Source organism: Bubalus bubalis, chromosome 2 (assembly GCF_019923935.1).
Source record: "Bubalus bubalis isolate 160015118507 breed Murrah chromosome 2, NDDB_SH_1, whole genome shotgun sequence".
NCBI lineage: Eukaryota > Metazoa > Chordata > Mammalia > Artiodactyla > Bovidae > Bubalus > Bubalus bubalis.
The window spans coordinates 266,870-279,050 of NC_059158.1; the positions used below are offsets into that span (position 1 = coordinate 266,870).

The following is a 12,181-nucleotide window of genomic DNA, read 5'->3' on the forward strand; positions in this document are numbered from 1 at the left end:
CAAAGGAGAAACTGAATTTTACACAAGGTGCTTCTAATAGTAGATGAGAGCTTGGTGTGTTGTTGTTAAATTTAAAAAGGTCTTTACTTTCAAAACAAAACTGAACTATACAAATAAAGCAGCTGCTAAGAAAGGAAGGGAGCTAGGTAGGAACAGGGGTGATCTTGTGCAAAATGATACAAAGGGGGCACTTCTGGAATTGACACGTGCCGGGCCTGATGTACAGCCAACTTCTTACAATAACTGAACATGTCTTAAGAGCACTTAGCTATTGTATCTAAAATTTGTACAATAACGGAGAGGTATGTGTATATATATGCATAACTCGACATCATTTCATTTCGTGAAATATGGAAAAGGGAGAGAATTTTAAAAATGATTTGGTATGTCTAAGTTTCTAAAGTAGAAAGTACCAGCAGAGTAACTAAATCAAGTAGTAACGCAGAGCAGACGGCAGCGGGAGCCATCAGACAGGCTCCTGGTGAACAACCTCTCGTGTCAGGAAGAAAAGGAGAAGTCTTCCCGACTGCATGGTGACAGTCAGGATGAAGGCCTGAGCACGCCATCCAAAGCTGGAAACAATGGCAAGTGCATCATGGGACACGTTTAAACAGCTTCCCTGTGGACCCGGCACTTCCCAGGCAGCACTGCCAATGGGGTAAACAGTCTTGTGTAGGCAGAGCTGTTTCAGTTCGCCTAATGATGTCTCAATGATAGGAAATCCTGACTTTCATTCAAAACAGCTAAAAATTATCATCAAATTTCCACTACAAAATTTTGCAGAGAAACCACAAGGCTTCCTCTTATGCTGATATTCACTAAGAGTCTGTGATGAGTAAACTGACTCAATTCTTATTTTCTTCTTTTCAAAAGAAGTACATGATGCTCTGTGGTAACACTTACAAGCCCAAGGCTCATCCCCACCTTGAGGAAGAGCCTATGTGTCCTTGGCTCAGTGTCGCTTCGTGCGTTTAACAAGACAACCAGTCAGATAAAAACACGAGATCGCTGAGTCACGAGTGCGCGTGCGGGACCACCACCCGAACCAAGAGCCTCGTGGGGGCTCCCGGGGCGCGCAGGACGCAGCACGGAGCACCTCACCTGCTTTCCAGTGTCAGGTGGGCCGCCACAGTGTCCCGCAGGGTGCAGATTTCAAGCCTGGCCTGGGGTGAGAAACGGACAGGTGACCACAGGGAACCATGTCAACTGTCCAGCAGAGAGAAGCGAGGGTGAGCCCTAGCCTACTCCCTGCAGAGCAGACCGCCACGGCCACAGCAGCAGCTGCTTACAGCAGACCTTCTAAATCAGCCCCAAGAGACTGGCTGTGACAACATTCTCTGTTACTGAACAAGGGCACGAGCTGTCAAGTCTGACTCCATGAAGGCAGGGGTCTTGCTCTGAAAGGTACAGACTGTGCCAGGGCTGTCCAGCCACTGGGCCTCACCACTCAACAGCACCTCCCCTGGTCTCCTCGGGGTGGAAGTGAGGTCTCACTGCTGAGGCTGATGGGGATGCAAGGACACAGGCTGCCTCACTGCCCCCATGCTGCCTTCCAGCACCGTGAGTCCCCTTGGCGCTAAGTGCTGCAGACTCAGTGCAGTGCTGTTAAAGCTACAGCTGACTTTTCTCTTTTGTTTTTTCTTCTCTTTTTAAAAACAAAACATGACAAGTTGATCCCAGACAAACAACATGGAAAAGGAATAGCACAGTTAGAGAAACTCAGACCTCCAGACTTCAAAATGTACTGCAAAGCTACAATAATTCAAACAGTGTGGCCCTGGCACATGGCCTGACATGTAGATCAACAGGACAGGACTGAGTCCCAGAAACAAACCTTTACATTTACAATCAAATGACTTTCCACAAGGTGCCAGGGCCACTCGGCGGGGGAGGTGGTCTCTCTAATGCATGGTGCCGGAACAGCAGGACACGGAGGTCACACTCCCAGGGCTGAAGCTGAGTCACTGCCTTAAAACAGACACCAGCTCAAAGCAGAGCACAGACCATGCACACGATGAAACTACAGAACACCTGGAAGGAAGCCAGAGTGGATCTTTGTGATGTTAGGCTAGGCCTGCCTTCTTAGGAATGACAACAAGTACAAGTGACAAAAGAAAAAAGAGAAAACTTGGAATTTCTCAGGATTAAAACATCCTCTGCTACAAAGGACATCGTCACAGGCATGATGATCACACAGAAGGAGACACCCTTGGCAGACACGGGAGGGCCACGACTAGCCAGTCACACACTGCCGATGCGGATGTGGGGAATCTGGGATCTTCACACACCGCTGGTAGGAAAGCAGCTACGGCTACTCTGAAAGCAGCCAAATAACCCAGCGATTCCAGTCCCTGGTATATGCCCAAGAGAAATGAGAACATGTGGCCACAGAGAATCTGCACACAAGTGTTCACAGAACCATTTTTCCTATCAGCCAAAAAGTGCAAACCCTAATGTCCATCAAATGATGAGCAGACAGACACGGGACGGCATACCTACACAATGGAGCGTCAGCCACAAAAAGGCACGGCGCAGGCTACCACACGGATGGACCTGGAGCCGCCCACCACACGCAGGCTACCACACGGATGGACCTGGAGCCGCCCACCACACGCAGGCTACCACACGGATGGACCTGGAGCCGCCCACCACACGCAGGCTACCACACGGATGGACCTGGAGCCGCCCAGGAGGCTGTTTAAGATGCATGGCCCCCAGCAGCATGGGCGCACACACACAAACAAGGACGAATGCCAGGGCTGGGCTTAAATCCACCAACAGAGAGGAAGGCTGACTTACATAAGGTAAATGTGCAGTCTAGAAAGCAGATATTTGGTCCCATTTCTCAGTGGGTTAGAAGCCTGAAACAGCTCATAATGAGAAAGTGTTCATGGGACTATCTGTCTTTACTGTTTATGTTCTAGTATATATAAAAACGGACCTACACGGAGAATATCAAAGAGAAAAAATAAGATAGAACTTTCAGCTCAGTATTTTAGGAGATGGATTAAATCACTATAAAACTAATCTTTGCTAGAAACTTTATTCAGACAAAGTGATAAGATGCTTTAATTAACCTATAAATTATACCTATTGTAAGAGCTGTGATGATTCACACAAAACACGCGGCTGCTGGCCAGCAAACACTCCCCCTGGCTGGCTCTCGGGAAGGTCTGAGACTGGTGGCCGCTCAGCCCTTCATGTCAGGCCCTCTCGGTCACCTGTTGAGGAGAAGGTCACACACAGGCGGCCCCAAGGGCAGTGGGCAGAGGTTTTCAGAACAGAACTGACAGTGTCTCTATGGGGCACAGGGCATGGGAGGCCAGGCGGGCATGGAGGCTAGGCCTCCAGCTGATTCTGACGTCTCTTTCGGCTCCTTCCTGTCAGCGGTGAGAGAAACTCGGCCATCAGCTAGATGGGCTGCAGAGAAGGTGTGGGGAGCGGGGATTTCTGTTGTAATTCCAAGACCCCTTGGGCTTCCCTGGTGGCTCAGCTGCTAAAGAATCCGCCTGCAAGGTGGGAGACCTGTGTTCGATCCCTGGGTTGGGAAGATCCCCTGGAGAAGGGAAAGGCTACCCACTCCAGTATTCTGGCCTGGAGAATCCCACGGACTGTACAGTCCATGGGGTCACAAAGAGTCAGAGACAACGGAGCGATTTTCACTTTCACTTTCAAGACCCTTAGGCCCTAAGCAGATACTGCAACTTCCCTTTAATTCATCTTCACACACACAAGGTTCCTGTTATGAGTCTTCAGGTTTTTCTTTTTACTGATACATTTCCTTATTTTTACTATTACTCAGGTTTAAGTTGTTACCTGAAGGGGGTGGCCTGAGAGGAGGGCCTCAGCCAGTACTAGACGCAACACTTCAGGGACTTTTTAGAAACCCTCACAAGGCCCATGAGGCCCATGGGTGGGCTCAGGCCCCCCCAAGTCTGCAGGCCTGGCTGCTACAATCTGGCCACATGCAAACCCAGACCCATTTGTTACATTTGTTACTGTGATTATGTGATTCCATGAAATGCAACATACACCAGTGGAGTATGAGCAGAAAGAAACAGTTGTCATTTCTACGCACACTGCACTGATGGCTCCGCAGAGACTGTTTCCAGGTCGGTTGCTAAACATTTCCTGTTAAAGTAAATGTAGTGAAGACATGTGTAAAACAAACAAAAATATCACCACGCTGCAGAAGGGCTCTGCATGCATGCAGGCACACAAGCGCTGTCACACTCTGAAGGGAGAGCAGTTCTGGGACCACTGACGTCCCGGATGTGGTCCCAGGGGATGATGCACCCCGCAGCTGGCAGAGCCACCGAGAAAATAACACAAAGCCTGTGCGGACCTCTTGGGACTACAGCTGACACACATCTCCATGGTTCAAACAACGGAGTCCACGTGCACGGCAGCGGCACAGTACCTGCAAAGCCCCGTTTCTGCTGAAGGATGAGACACACTGCATGAGCCGGCTCAGCTCCTCAGAGACCGCCTCCACCACCCTGGACAGCACCCGGGGCACCAGGTCCTTGGAGACAGTGAACACCTGACAGAAGGTCGAAAACACAAAGAAAGGGTGTGTTATGGGGGCTTCCTCGACCCGAATGTGTTGGAAACAAAGGGATGCACACAGGAAAACCACCCCCAGGTCTCCTCAGCCACAAACAGAATGGAGACACGGCTGACACTCAAGCTGTATTCACCATGCTCGATAAAAGGTAACCTCCGAAAATAGATCGGCAGACAGAATTCTGAAAGGTGCTGTTGATGGTGACAAGGTCAAACAGTTTTAAGGATTTTTTCCTCCTCTTACCCTTTTCACAAGAAGAAACGTGATTTCTAAACAGGAAATTGTAGAAATAAAAACATACTGGGTCAGGCTCTCCTTGGATCAAAACAACGGCTACTTCATACTGGGAACATAACTCTGTATTGCACAAGAGTTCCCAATTTTACTATCTGCTGAATTAAAAATATGTTTCCTTTCATTTGACAAAACCACCATTTTCAAGTTTTGAATTTGATAGTTTCAAACTAAGAATTACTATATTTGGTGAAACATTACTATCCTGACTTCTATGTTAAACTAAATCATATTGTTTTTTTAGCTTTTCCATTTTTCAGATTCAATCACTAGTATTAAACCTTCGGGTCAATCCAAACATAACCTGAGCACTGAAGAAAATTCTGGGCAAGGTAAGATTGTTTGGGAACAGTAAACAGTAAATGTTATGTACAGAATTCTACTTTCAGCCACTGGGATGTGTGGAAAAGGGACCGGAAAAGCCTTTTTTTGGTTTGTTTGTAAACGGTGACAGTGGGCGCCTCAGCAGGAGTCACCATCATCAGCAAAGGCCCAGGCACCACCTGTGATGGGCCGGCTCCACCGCCTGAGGATCTAACGCCGCACCGACTTTCCCAGAAGCTAACCTAACAGAAGAGTGTTTTTATAAAGGTCTCTGATGTATAAAAAGTATCAAAGTTGAAAGTAAGTCACTCATCATAAAAAGGTGTACGTGTTAAATTCCCACCTGAGCTAAACCATGTAAAACTTTATTTCACGGAGAACGAGTGTACTGTGCCTCACGAGGACCTGCGAGGGATGGACGCAGCGGCCCGCTCTCTGAGGAGGCTGCTGGGTTTCGCTGCCTCGGCAAGCAGGCAGCACTGTGTCCTTCACTCACACTCAGGTTCAGCCTCCATGACCACGTATCTCCAGGTCACCGAGGTGACCCAGACAGCACGTGTGGGTACAGAGGGTGATGCAGACCTCACCCGCTGACGCAGCTGCACAGAGGCAGACGCTCGGAAGGAGGTTTTCTGCCGGTGGTCACCGCAACAGCAGTCTTCTACCGAGAACCCCTCTGCTGGACGACGGCCCACGGGCTGCAGCCGAGCCTGAACGATGGTGGATGGGACACTAGCGGAAAGCTCCCCGGGAGCGGGCCAGGCGTGACTGGCAACACCAGCGTCCGGGAACCGTCAGCCACGTAAGGGAGGCCACCGCCTGTGCCCTGCCGCAGGCCAAGCCTGTCCTCCAGCATGCACCACGGCTGCCAGAATAAGACGCCAATGCTCACTGGTACACTGGTGAAGACCAGGGCAGTGAATGCCCAAGGTGGAGAAAACACCCTTTCACTCTCTTATCGCTTTACCTGCCAAATATCCATTAGTCTTAATTATGAGGAAAAAACATACCACATTTCGAAAAAAGACTCTCACAGTTAAAACATGCACGTATGTGTGTTGAAACCAGATACTGTGTTTTACTCAGTAACTCAGTGAAACACTCAAATCTGTGTTTTACTCAGACTAAAAATACATTCTGAAGGGAGAAGACCCCCGTAAGAACCATTGAATTTACCCCTGCTCCCTTGCCCAGTTACCCACACCCCTTAGGGATAGCTAGTGACAGCTTACCTCTGCGTGCACGGCGATTATATTCACCAATGCTTCTTTCAAGTAGTTTCTGACACCTGCAATCAGACGGGGGAGGGAAAGGCATTCAGTGGAGACGCGAGTGCCTCGCACCTTCCAGGAGGCAGAGGGACAGCACAGGCCCAGGGCTCCCGAGGGCAAATGGCCAGAGGGCTATGCTCATACAAGTTTTTAAAAGGTGGAATTAACTGTGAGTTTTCTTTCATAGTTTTTCCATTTCTGTCATTGCTCTGTCCTCTGTAATCAGTCTGCTTCAAAGGTGAAATTTAAAACTGCCCGTCAATGTCTTCATACATATGCGCGCACGCACACACACACACACACACACCGAAGACCAGAGGAGGACATTCCCCAGTCTATGAAACGCCCGCTGCACATCTACTGCAGCATCTGCTTCCAAATTTAACGTCAAATTATGCAGAATAACTGTTTTGATCTTAAAAATATAAACTCTGGGAGAAACTTCTGAAAAAGACACTTTCCACGTAATTCTGTAAGCAAGTCAGAGACCAGACAAATCCTTGGCCCGAGGATGGCAGGGCTGCCCTCCAGCGCGGGCACACGCTAGGGAGGGGCAGTCAGCAGGCGAGAGTGTGGGTCCAGCCCCATCTCCTCCTCACGAGCCAGGACCTGCGGCAGGAGGACTGGGAGGGCACCCCATCTCCCATCCACAAGCGCGAGGTTCGCACCCTTGTGGGGTTGCCGTGAGGAGGCCCTGGTGCTCACAGGGTTCCTAAGAGCCCCAGTGCTATTTTGCAAGAAAAAGTATAAAAACAAAATACTGCTCTAGCAACTCTAAAACAATTACTTTCACTTGGAGGAGAATAGTATTTCAGGATGCCTTCGAGAGTTAACAGCACAAACTGAGAATTTCTTCTGAAACAGAAAATCCTACTGTGTTGCGAAGTTGCGTTCCCCGCAATCCGCCCAAGCTGCTGATTAGTTGGAGGGCTGGACCACCCCCTGTGAGGACCCAGCACACGCGGGTTCTGAACACACAGCGGTGTCAGTCTGTTGTGTTCTGGGCCATGTACGGATGCTCACAATTTTTGAGGAGCCAATCTCATAAATATTTCTTTGGTTCTATTTTGCTGATGGAATAACTGAGAAAACAGATTGAAACATAATTAAATACAATCCAGAAATAAGCTGATTCTTCCTGAGAACAAGGACAGCTGCAGGGTAGTGAGTCCTCTCTGGGAGGAAACAGCCATCCTCGTGAAGGTGAAAGGTGAAACATGTGACTAGTGCGATGACCAGCAAAGCTGTCTCCCCGAGAGGAGCCCCCCCAGGCCAGGCAGGGGCTTGTGGGGCTCAGCGCTGCGCTCTGGTCAACGCGACCACTTGGCTCAAGACTTGAGTCTTTAAACTGAACTGTGTGGAGGGCCGGCTTCTGCACATCCAGAGATAGACGCAATTCCTGGGCCCACCACAGTGAACACACACACACACACACGTGCAAACACACACGGAGTCCTCGGGAGGCTGTGAGCCCACTGGAACTCTCTGGTCACTCTTTGCATGGGTTTGGGAAGGATGGTGCATGTCGCTCGCCCCAGGGAAGGGGCACCTGGCTCCCAGGTGACATCAGGACACTGGGCTGAGTGAACGAGAACCAGAAGTCCAACCCGCGGGCCGCAGCCAGCCCTGACCTCAGGCCTCCCTGGTGGCCATGCTCAGCCTCCCTGGAGCTCCTGGACGGCCCTGACTGGTGGGCTGCCTGGGGCTGCAGCAGAGATGCTGCCCGCTCCACACAGGGGCATCTCTCAGAGGACAGCAGGGTGGGGAGCCCTCCCCAGTGCGGCCGTGCCAGCATGCAGGACCCCCAGGCTCCCCCCCCCCGGCCAAGGCCTGGCTAATGCTGTCTCCCTGCAAGACTGTCAGCTCCGTGGGCATGGGGCTTGTCCCCTTCACCGCACCTCTGGAACCACACAGCATAAGAAACAAAAAGGGCAAAGGCAGCATGTGCTTACTCACAACGACGCTCCTAGGACTGAGCCCTCTTAAGCTGAAAAGTGAACGCGTGAGTGAACAAACAGGTGAGAGAAAAAGTACAGGCAGGATTCTGTAGTGTCCACAAAGAGGGTCAACACGGGGGGTCTGCTAAGCCAAGTCTCTCCCCTTTCAAGGGATTTAAGAAAACAAAGACAGCCTTCTGAAATAAGTTTTCAGGATCCATTTGAAAAATACAACTTGAATAAAGAAAGTATAGCAGAATACAATACTGCTGAGGCTAAATACATCTGTTTTCAGTCTGATTTTTCCAGCTGTATCCCTGAGCAAACGGCCTGCTCCAAAGAACAGAATATCAACATGGCCTCAACGCTCACTATGCCAAGGTACTTAGAAGACGCCCGCTTCCTACAACCGTGAACACTTGGGACGGGTGCTGGCTCTCGGGTCGGCCCAGCAGCAGCGGGTCACGAACGCCAGCCTCACGGGCCTCGAGCCGGTGGGCACACACAGGAAGGGCAGAGCAAGCACCGCTGCTGTGATGCGGCGGTCGGTGTTGTTTGTAAGAAGGTTCCTCTTAGATGAACGCCCACAAGTTTCCATGTTCTTCAGACACAGAATGACAACAGCTTCTAAGTATTTACAATCTTGCCTCTTCAACTCTGAATGTGGAATCAGAGTGTGTCACGGTATTTGACGAGAGAAGTGTCCCCACCCACACAGCACCAGCCCAGACTGTCACCGAGCAGCACGCCCAGCGGCCCAGCGGGAATTCCCCACCGGGAAGGCAGAGCCCAGCTCTTCTGGGCAAGAGTCCCTGGGGCCCCGGCAGGGTGGGCTTCTCATACAGGGGCCTGTATCTCAGGACATGTTTGCCAAAAACGAAGGTCTTGTTTTTCATACATCAAAGTGGAAAAGAAGTCTCTCTTCTAGCTGTATTTATTGGTTTCCTGTTTTAATCAAATAGGGAGGATACCATTTTGGAATAACTACCAGAATTTTTAGTGAATGCCTATTACTATTACCTGCCAAACTCTGTTCCATGTGCTGGGGACACAGGAGCGGCCTCAAGAACAAACTCACAAAAAACAAAGCCCCCTCATGCCCCTGGGGACACGGCCACTGTGCACAGGAGAGTGCCTTAGTGGTCTCGGAAGCAGCCCTCAGGAAAGCAGGCACCAGGAACAGGACCGCTTGCATCAGTAAAACAGAGCGCCTCTGCTTGACAAGACCCCTCAGCACTGTCTGTGGAGAGACGGGCCCTGCCAGGCGGAGAGGAAGCAGAGCCCCTCTGCACCTCCCTTAGGAACAACACTCAGCGATAGCCTGAAACGCGGGTGCACAGGGGCACGCAGTGACTGAAGCTTCAGGTTTTCCTTGAAATACGGGGGACTGTTTTTTTTCCATTAAAAAGTGTTATACAGGCAGACTTGAATCTTCCTATAATTTGGACAAATGGCTAGGCAGACCTCTCTAGAGAATATCCACATTAAAGACCAGAATAGTGAAAACTTCGGACTGATCAAGCCTATATTCTTGTTTTGAAAATATTAGATAAATGCACACTGAAAAGAAGACACAGAATTGCAAGTTTTCCTAATAACAAATAAAAGTCCAGTCAGCTTCCCCTTTATCTTTCTCCCTAGCATGGTGCACCTTCTAGATCTTTTCCTATGAATGTGATTTTTTTTCCCTAAAAAGCGAGTCCTGCATGCTTCTTCCCCTGATGTCCACGCACTCTTCCGTGCTGGTGTGCACACACTGACCACACCTTCACTGGCTGCTGAGGGCTCTTTAGCCTGGATGTGCCGTAACTTACTTATCCTATTTATTCTAAGTTGTTACATTATTTCTACTTACTCATAACTACTCGGCAGTCACGCTACCTTTCAGTATGCACCACCATAAACACCACCACGAGGCTACCGGTCCTTACATTCTCATAGAATAATTTACTCAGATACCTTCCAGAAGTGAAATTGCTGAGTCAAAGGTTTTGATCCATTCTGCCAACTTGAAATTGAAAAGGCTACTCAAAATTAAACCCCCACTTCCTCATGCTCTTTTACTTTCTAAACTTGGATTCTCTACTTACTATAATTGATAAAAACCATAATATGTGCTTCTCAACTATGATGATGACAAAACTTTCCATCAAAACTGTAAGAAAAATTCAAGCACAATGCGAAGGTCAAAGGAAATTTACTTTGTTGTATACAAGACTCAGACCGACAGAACGGAGTGTCTGAGAAAGAGGTGGACAGAGAGACACTGCATGCACTGAACGGGTGCCCCCTGCGCACACATACCCAGCTCTCCTCCAGGCATTTCCTGGTAAACACACAGACTGGTCTCAGGCACCCTGCCTCTTGTTGTTCTGAAACACTGCACTCAGTAATAAAAGTCTGACTCTGGAAACTCTGGAGAGGTTGCCTACTTTATAAACCACATTTCCTGTTTTCAGCCCTTGTGCCCTAAATCAGTTACCAGTCCTAGTCTACAGATAAAAATAGATTGAAAAATACTATAAATATCCCACAATGTACTTTTTTTTTTGGTCAAACTGAAACATTACATGAAAGAACTCTGGGGTATTTCTTTTCAAGTAAACCATCTATTCAATTACAGTGTGAAGACACATTATTGAAATTACTGCCTATTAAAAGCAACTGGAAACGGCATCAACACTGCCAGCAGGAAAGGCTCGGACTCCTGCAGCGAAACCGCTGTGCTGGAGCAGAGGGCGGCTTCAGGTCCAGGTCTCTATGTTTAACTCACTCTTTCTTGACATATCCGGGATTTCTAAATAAAGGCTTGGGGGTCAAAAGAATACATTACGAATGTAGTATATGAATGCATAAATAGGTCTCTACAATTTTCTATTTTCTTTCTCAGAATACTTTTTTTGGGGGGGGTCTTTAATTAATATATCTCAGATCATGAACTCCTTATTGCCAAATTCAGACTTCAGTTGAAGAAAGTAGGGAAAACCACTAGACCATTCAGGTATGACCTAAATCAAATCCTTATGATTATACAGTAGAAGTGAGAAACAGATTTAAGGGCCTAGATCTGATAGATAGAGTGCCTGATGAACTATGGAATGAGGTTCGTGACATTGTACAGGAGACAGGGATCAAGACCATTCCCATAGAAAAGAAAGGCAAAAAAGCAAAATGGCTGTCTGGGCAGGTCTTACAAATAGCTGTGAAAAGAAGAGAAAAGCAAAGGAGAAAAGGAAAGATATAAGCATCTGAATGCAGAGTTCCAAAGAATAGCAAGGAGAGATAAGAAAGCCTTCCTCAGTGATCCATGCAAAGAAATAAAGGAAAACAACAGAATGAGAAAGACTAGAGATCTCTTCAAGAAAATCAGAGATACCAAGGGAACATTTCATGCCAAGATGGGCTCGATAAAGGACAGAAATGGTATGGACCTAACAGAAGCAGAAGATATTAAGAAGAGGTGGCAAGAATACACAGAAGAACTGTACAAAAAAGATCTTCATGACCCAGACAATCACGATGGTGTGATCACTTACCTAGAGCCAGACACCCTAGAACGTGAAGTCAAGTGGCCCTTAGAAAGCATCACTACAAACAAAGCTAGTGGAGGTGATGGAATTCCAGTTGAGCTATTTCAAATCCTGAAAGATGATGCTGTGAAAGTGCTGCACTCAATATGCCAGCAAATTTGGAAAACTCAGCCGTGGCCACAGGACTGGAAAAGGTCAGTTTTCATTCCAATCCCAAAGAAAGGCAATGCCAAAGAATGCTCAAACTGCCGCACAACT

The 12,181-nt window shown here is 48.4% G+C and overlaps 1 protein-coding gene across 9 annotated transcripts in view; it reads right to left on the reverse strand.

Moving 5' to 3' along the window:
• EXOC2 (exocyst complex component 2) overlaps positions 1-12,181 on the reverse strand; it is a 127,337-nt gene that overhangs the window by 4,122 nt on the left and 111,034 nt on the right. For 5 of the 9 annotated variants that reach the window (XM_025264719.3, XM_006077084.4, XM_006077080.4 and 2 more), the window contains 3 exons: positions 6,418-6,473; positions 4,421-4,543; positions 1,102-1,163 (listed from right to left, as the gene is read on the reverse strand). In XM_025264719.3, the coding sequence (XP_025120504.1) occupies positions 1,102-1,163; positions 4,421-4,543; positions 6,418-6,473 (241 nt within the window). Of the gene's footprint in view, positions 1-1,101; positions 1,164-3,090; positions 3,222-4,420; positions 4,544-6,417; positions 6,474-12,181 lie in introns of all 9 variants that reach the window. The other 4 variants (XM_025264723.3, XM_025264726.3, XM_006077083.4 and 1 more) reach the window with 2 other exon arrangements.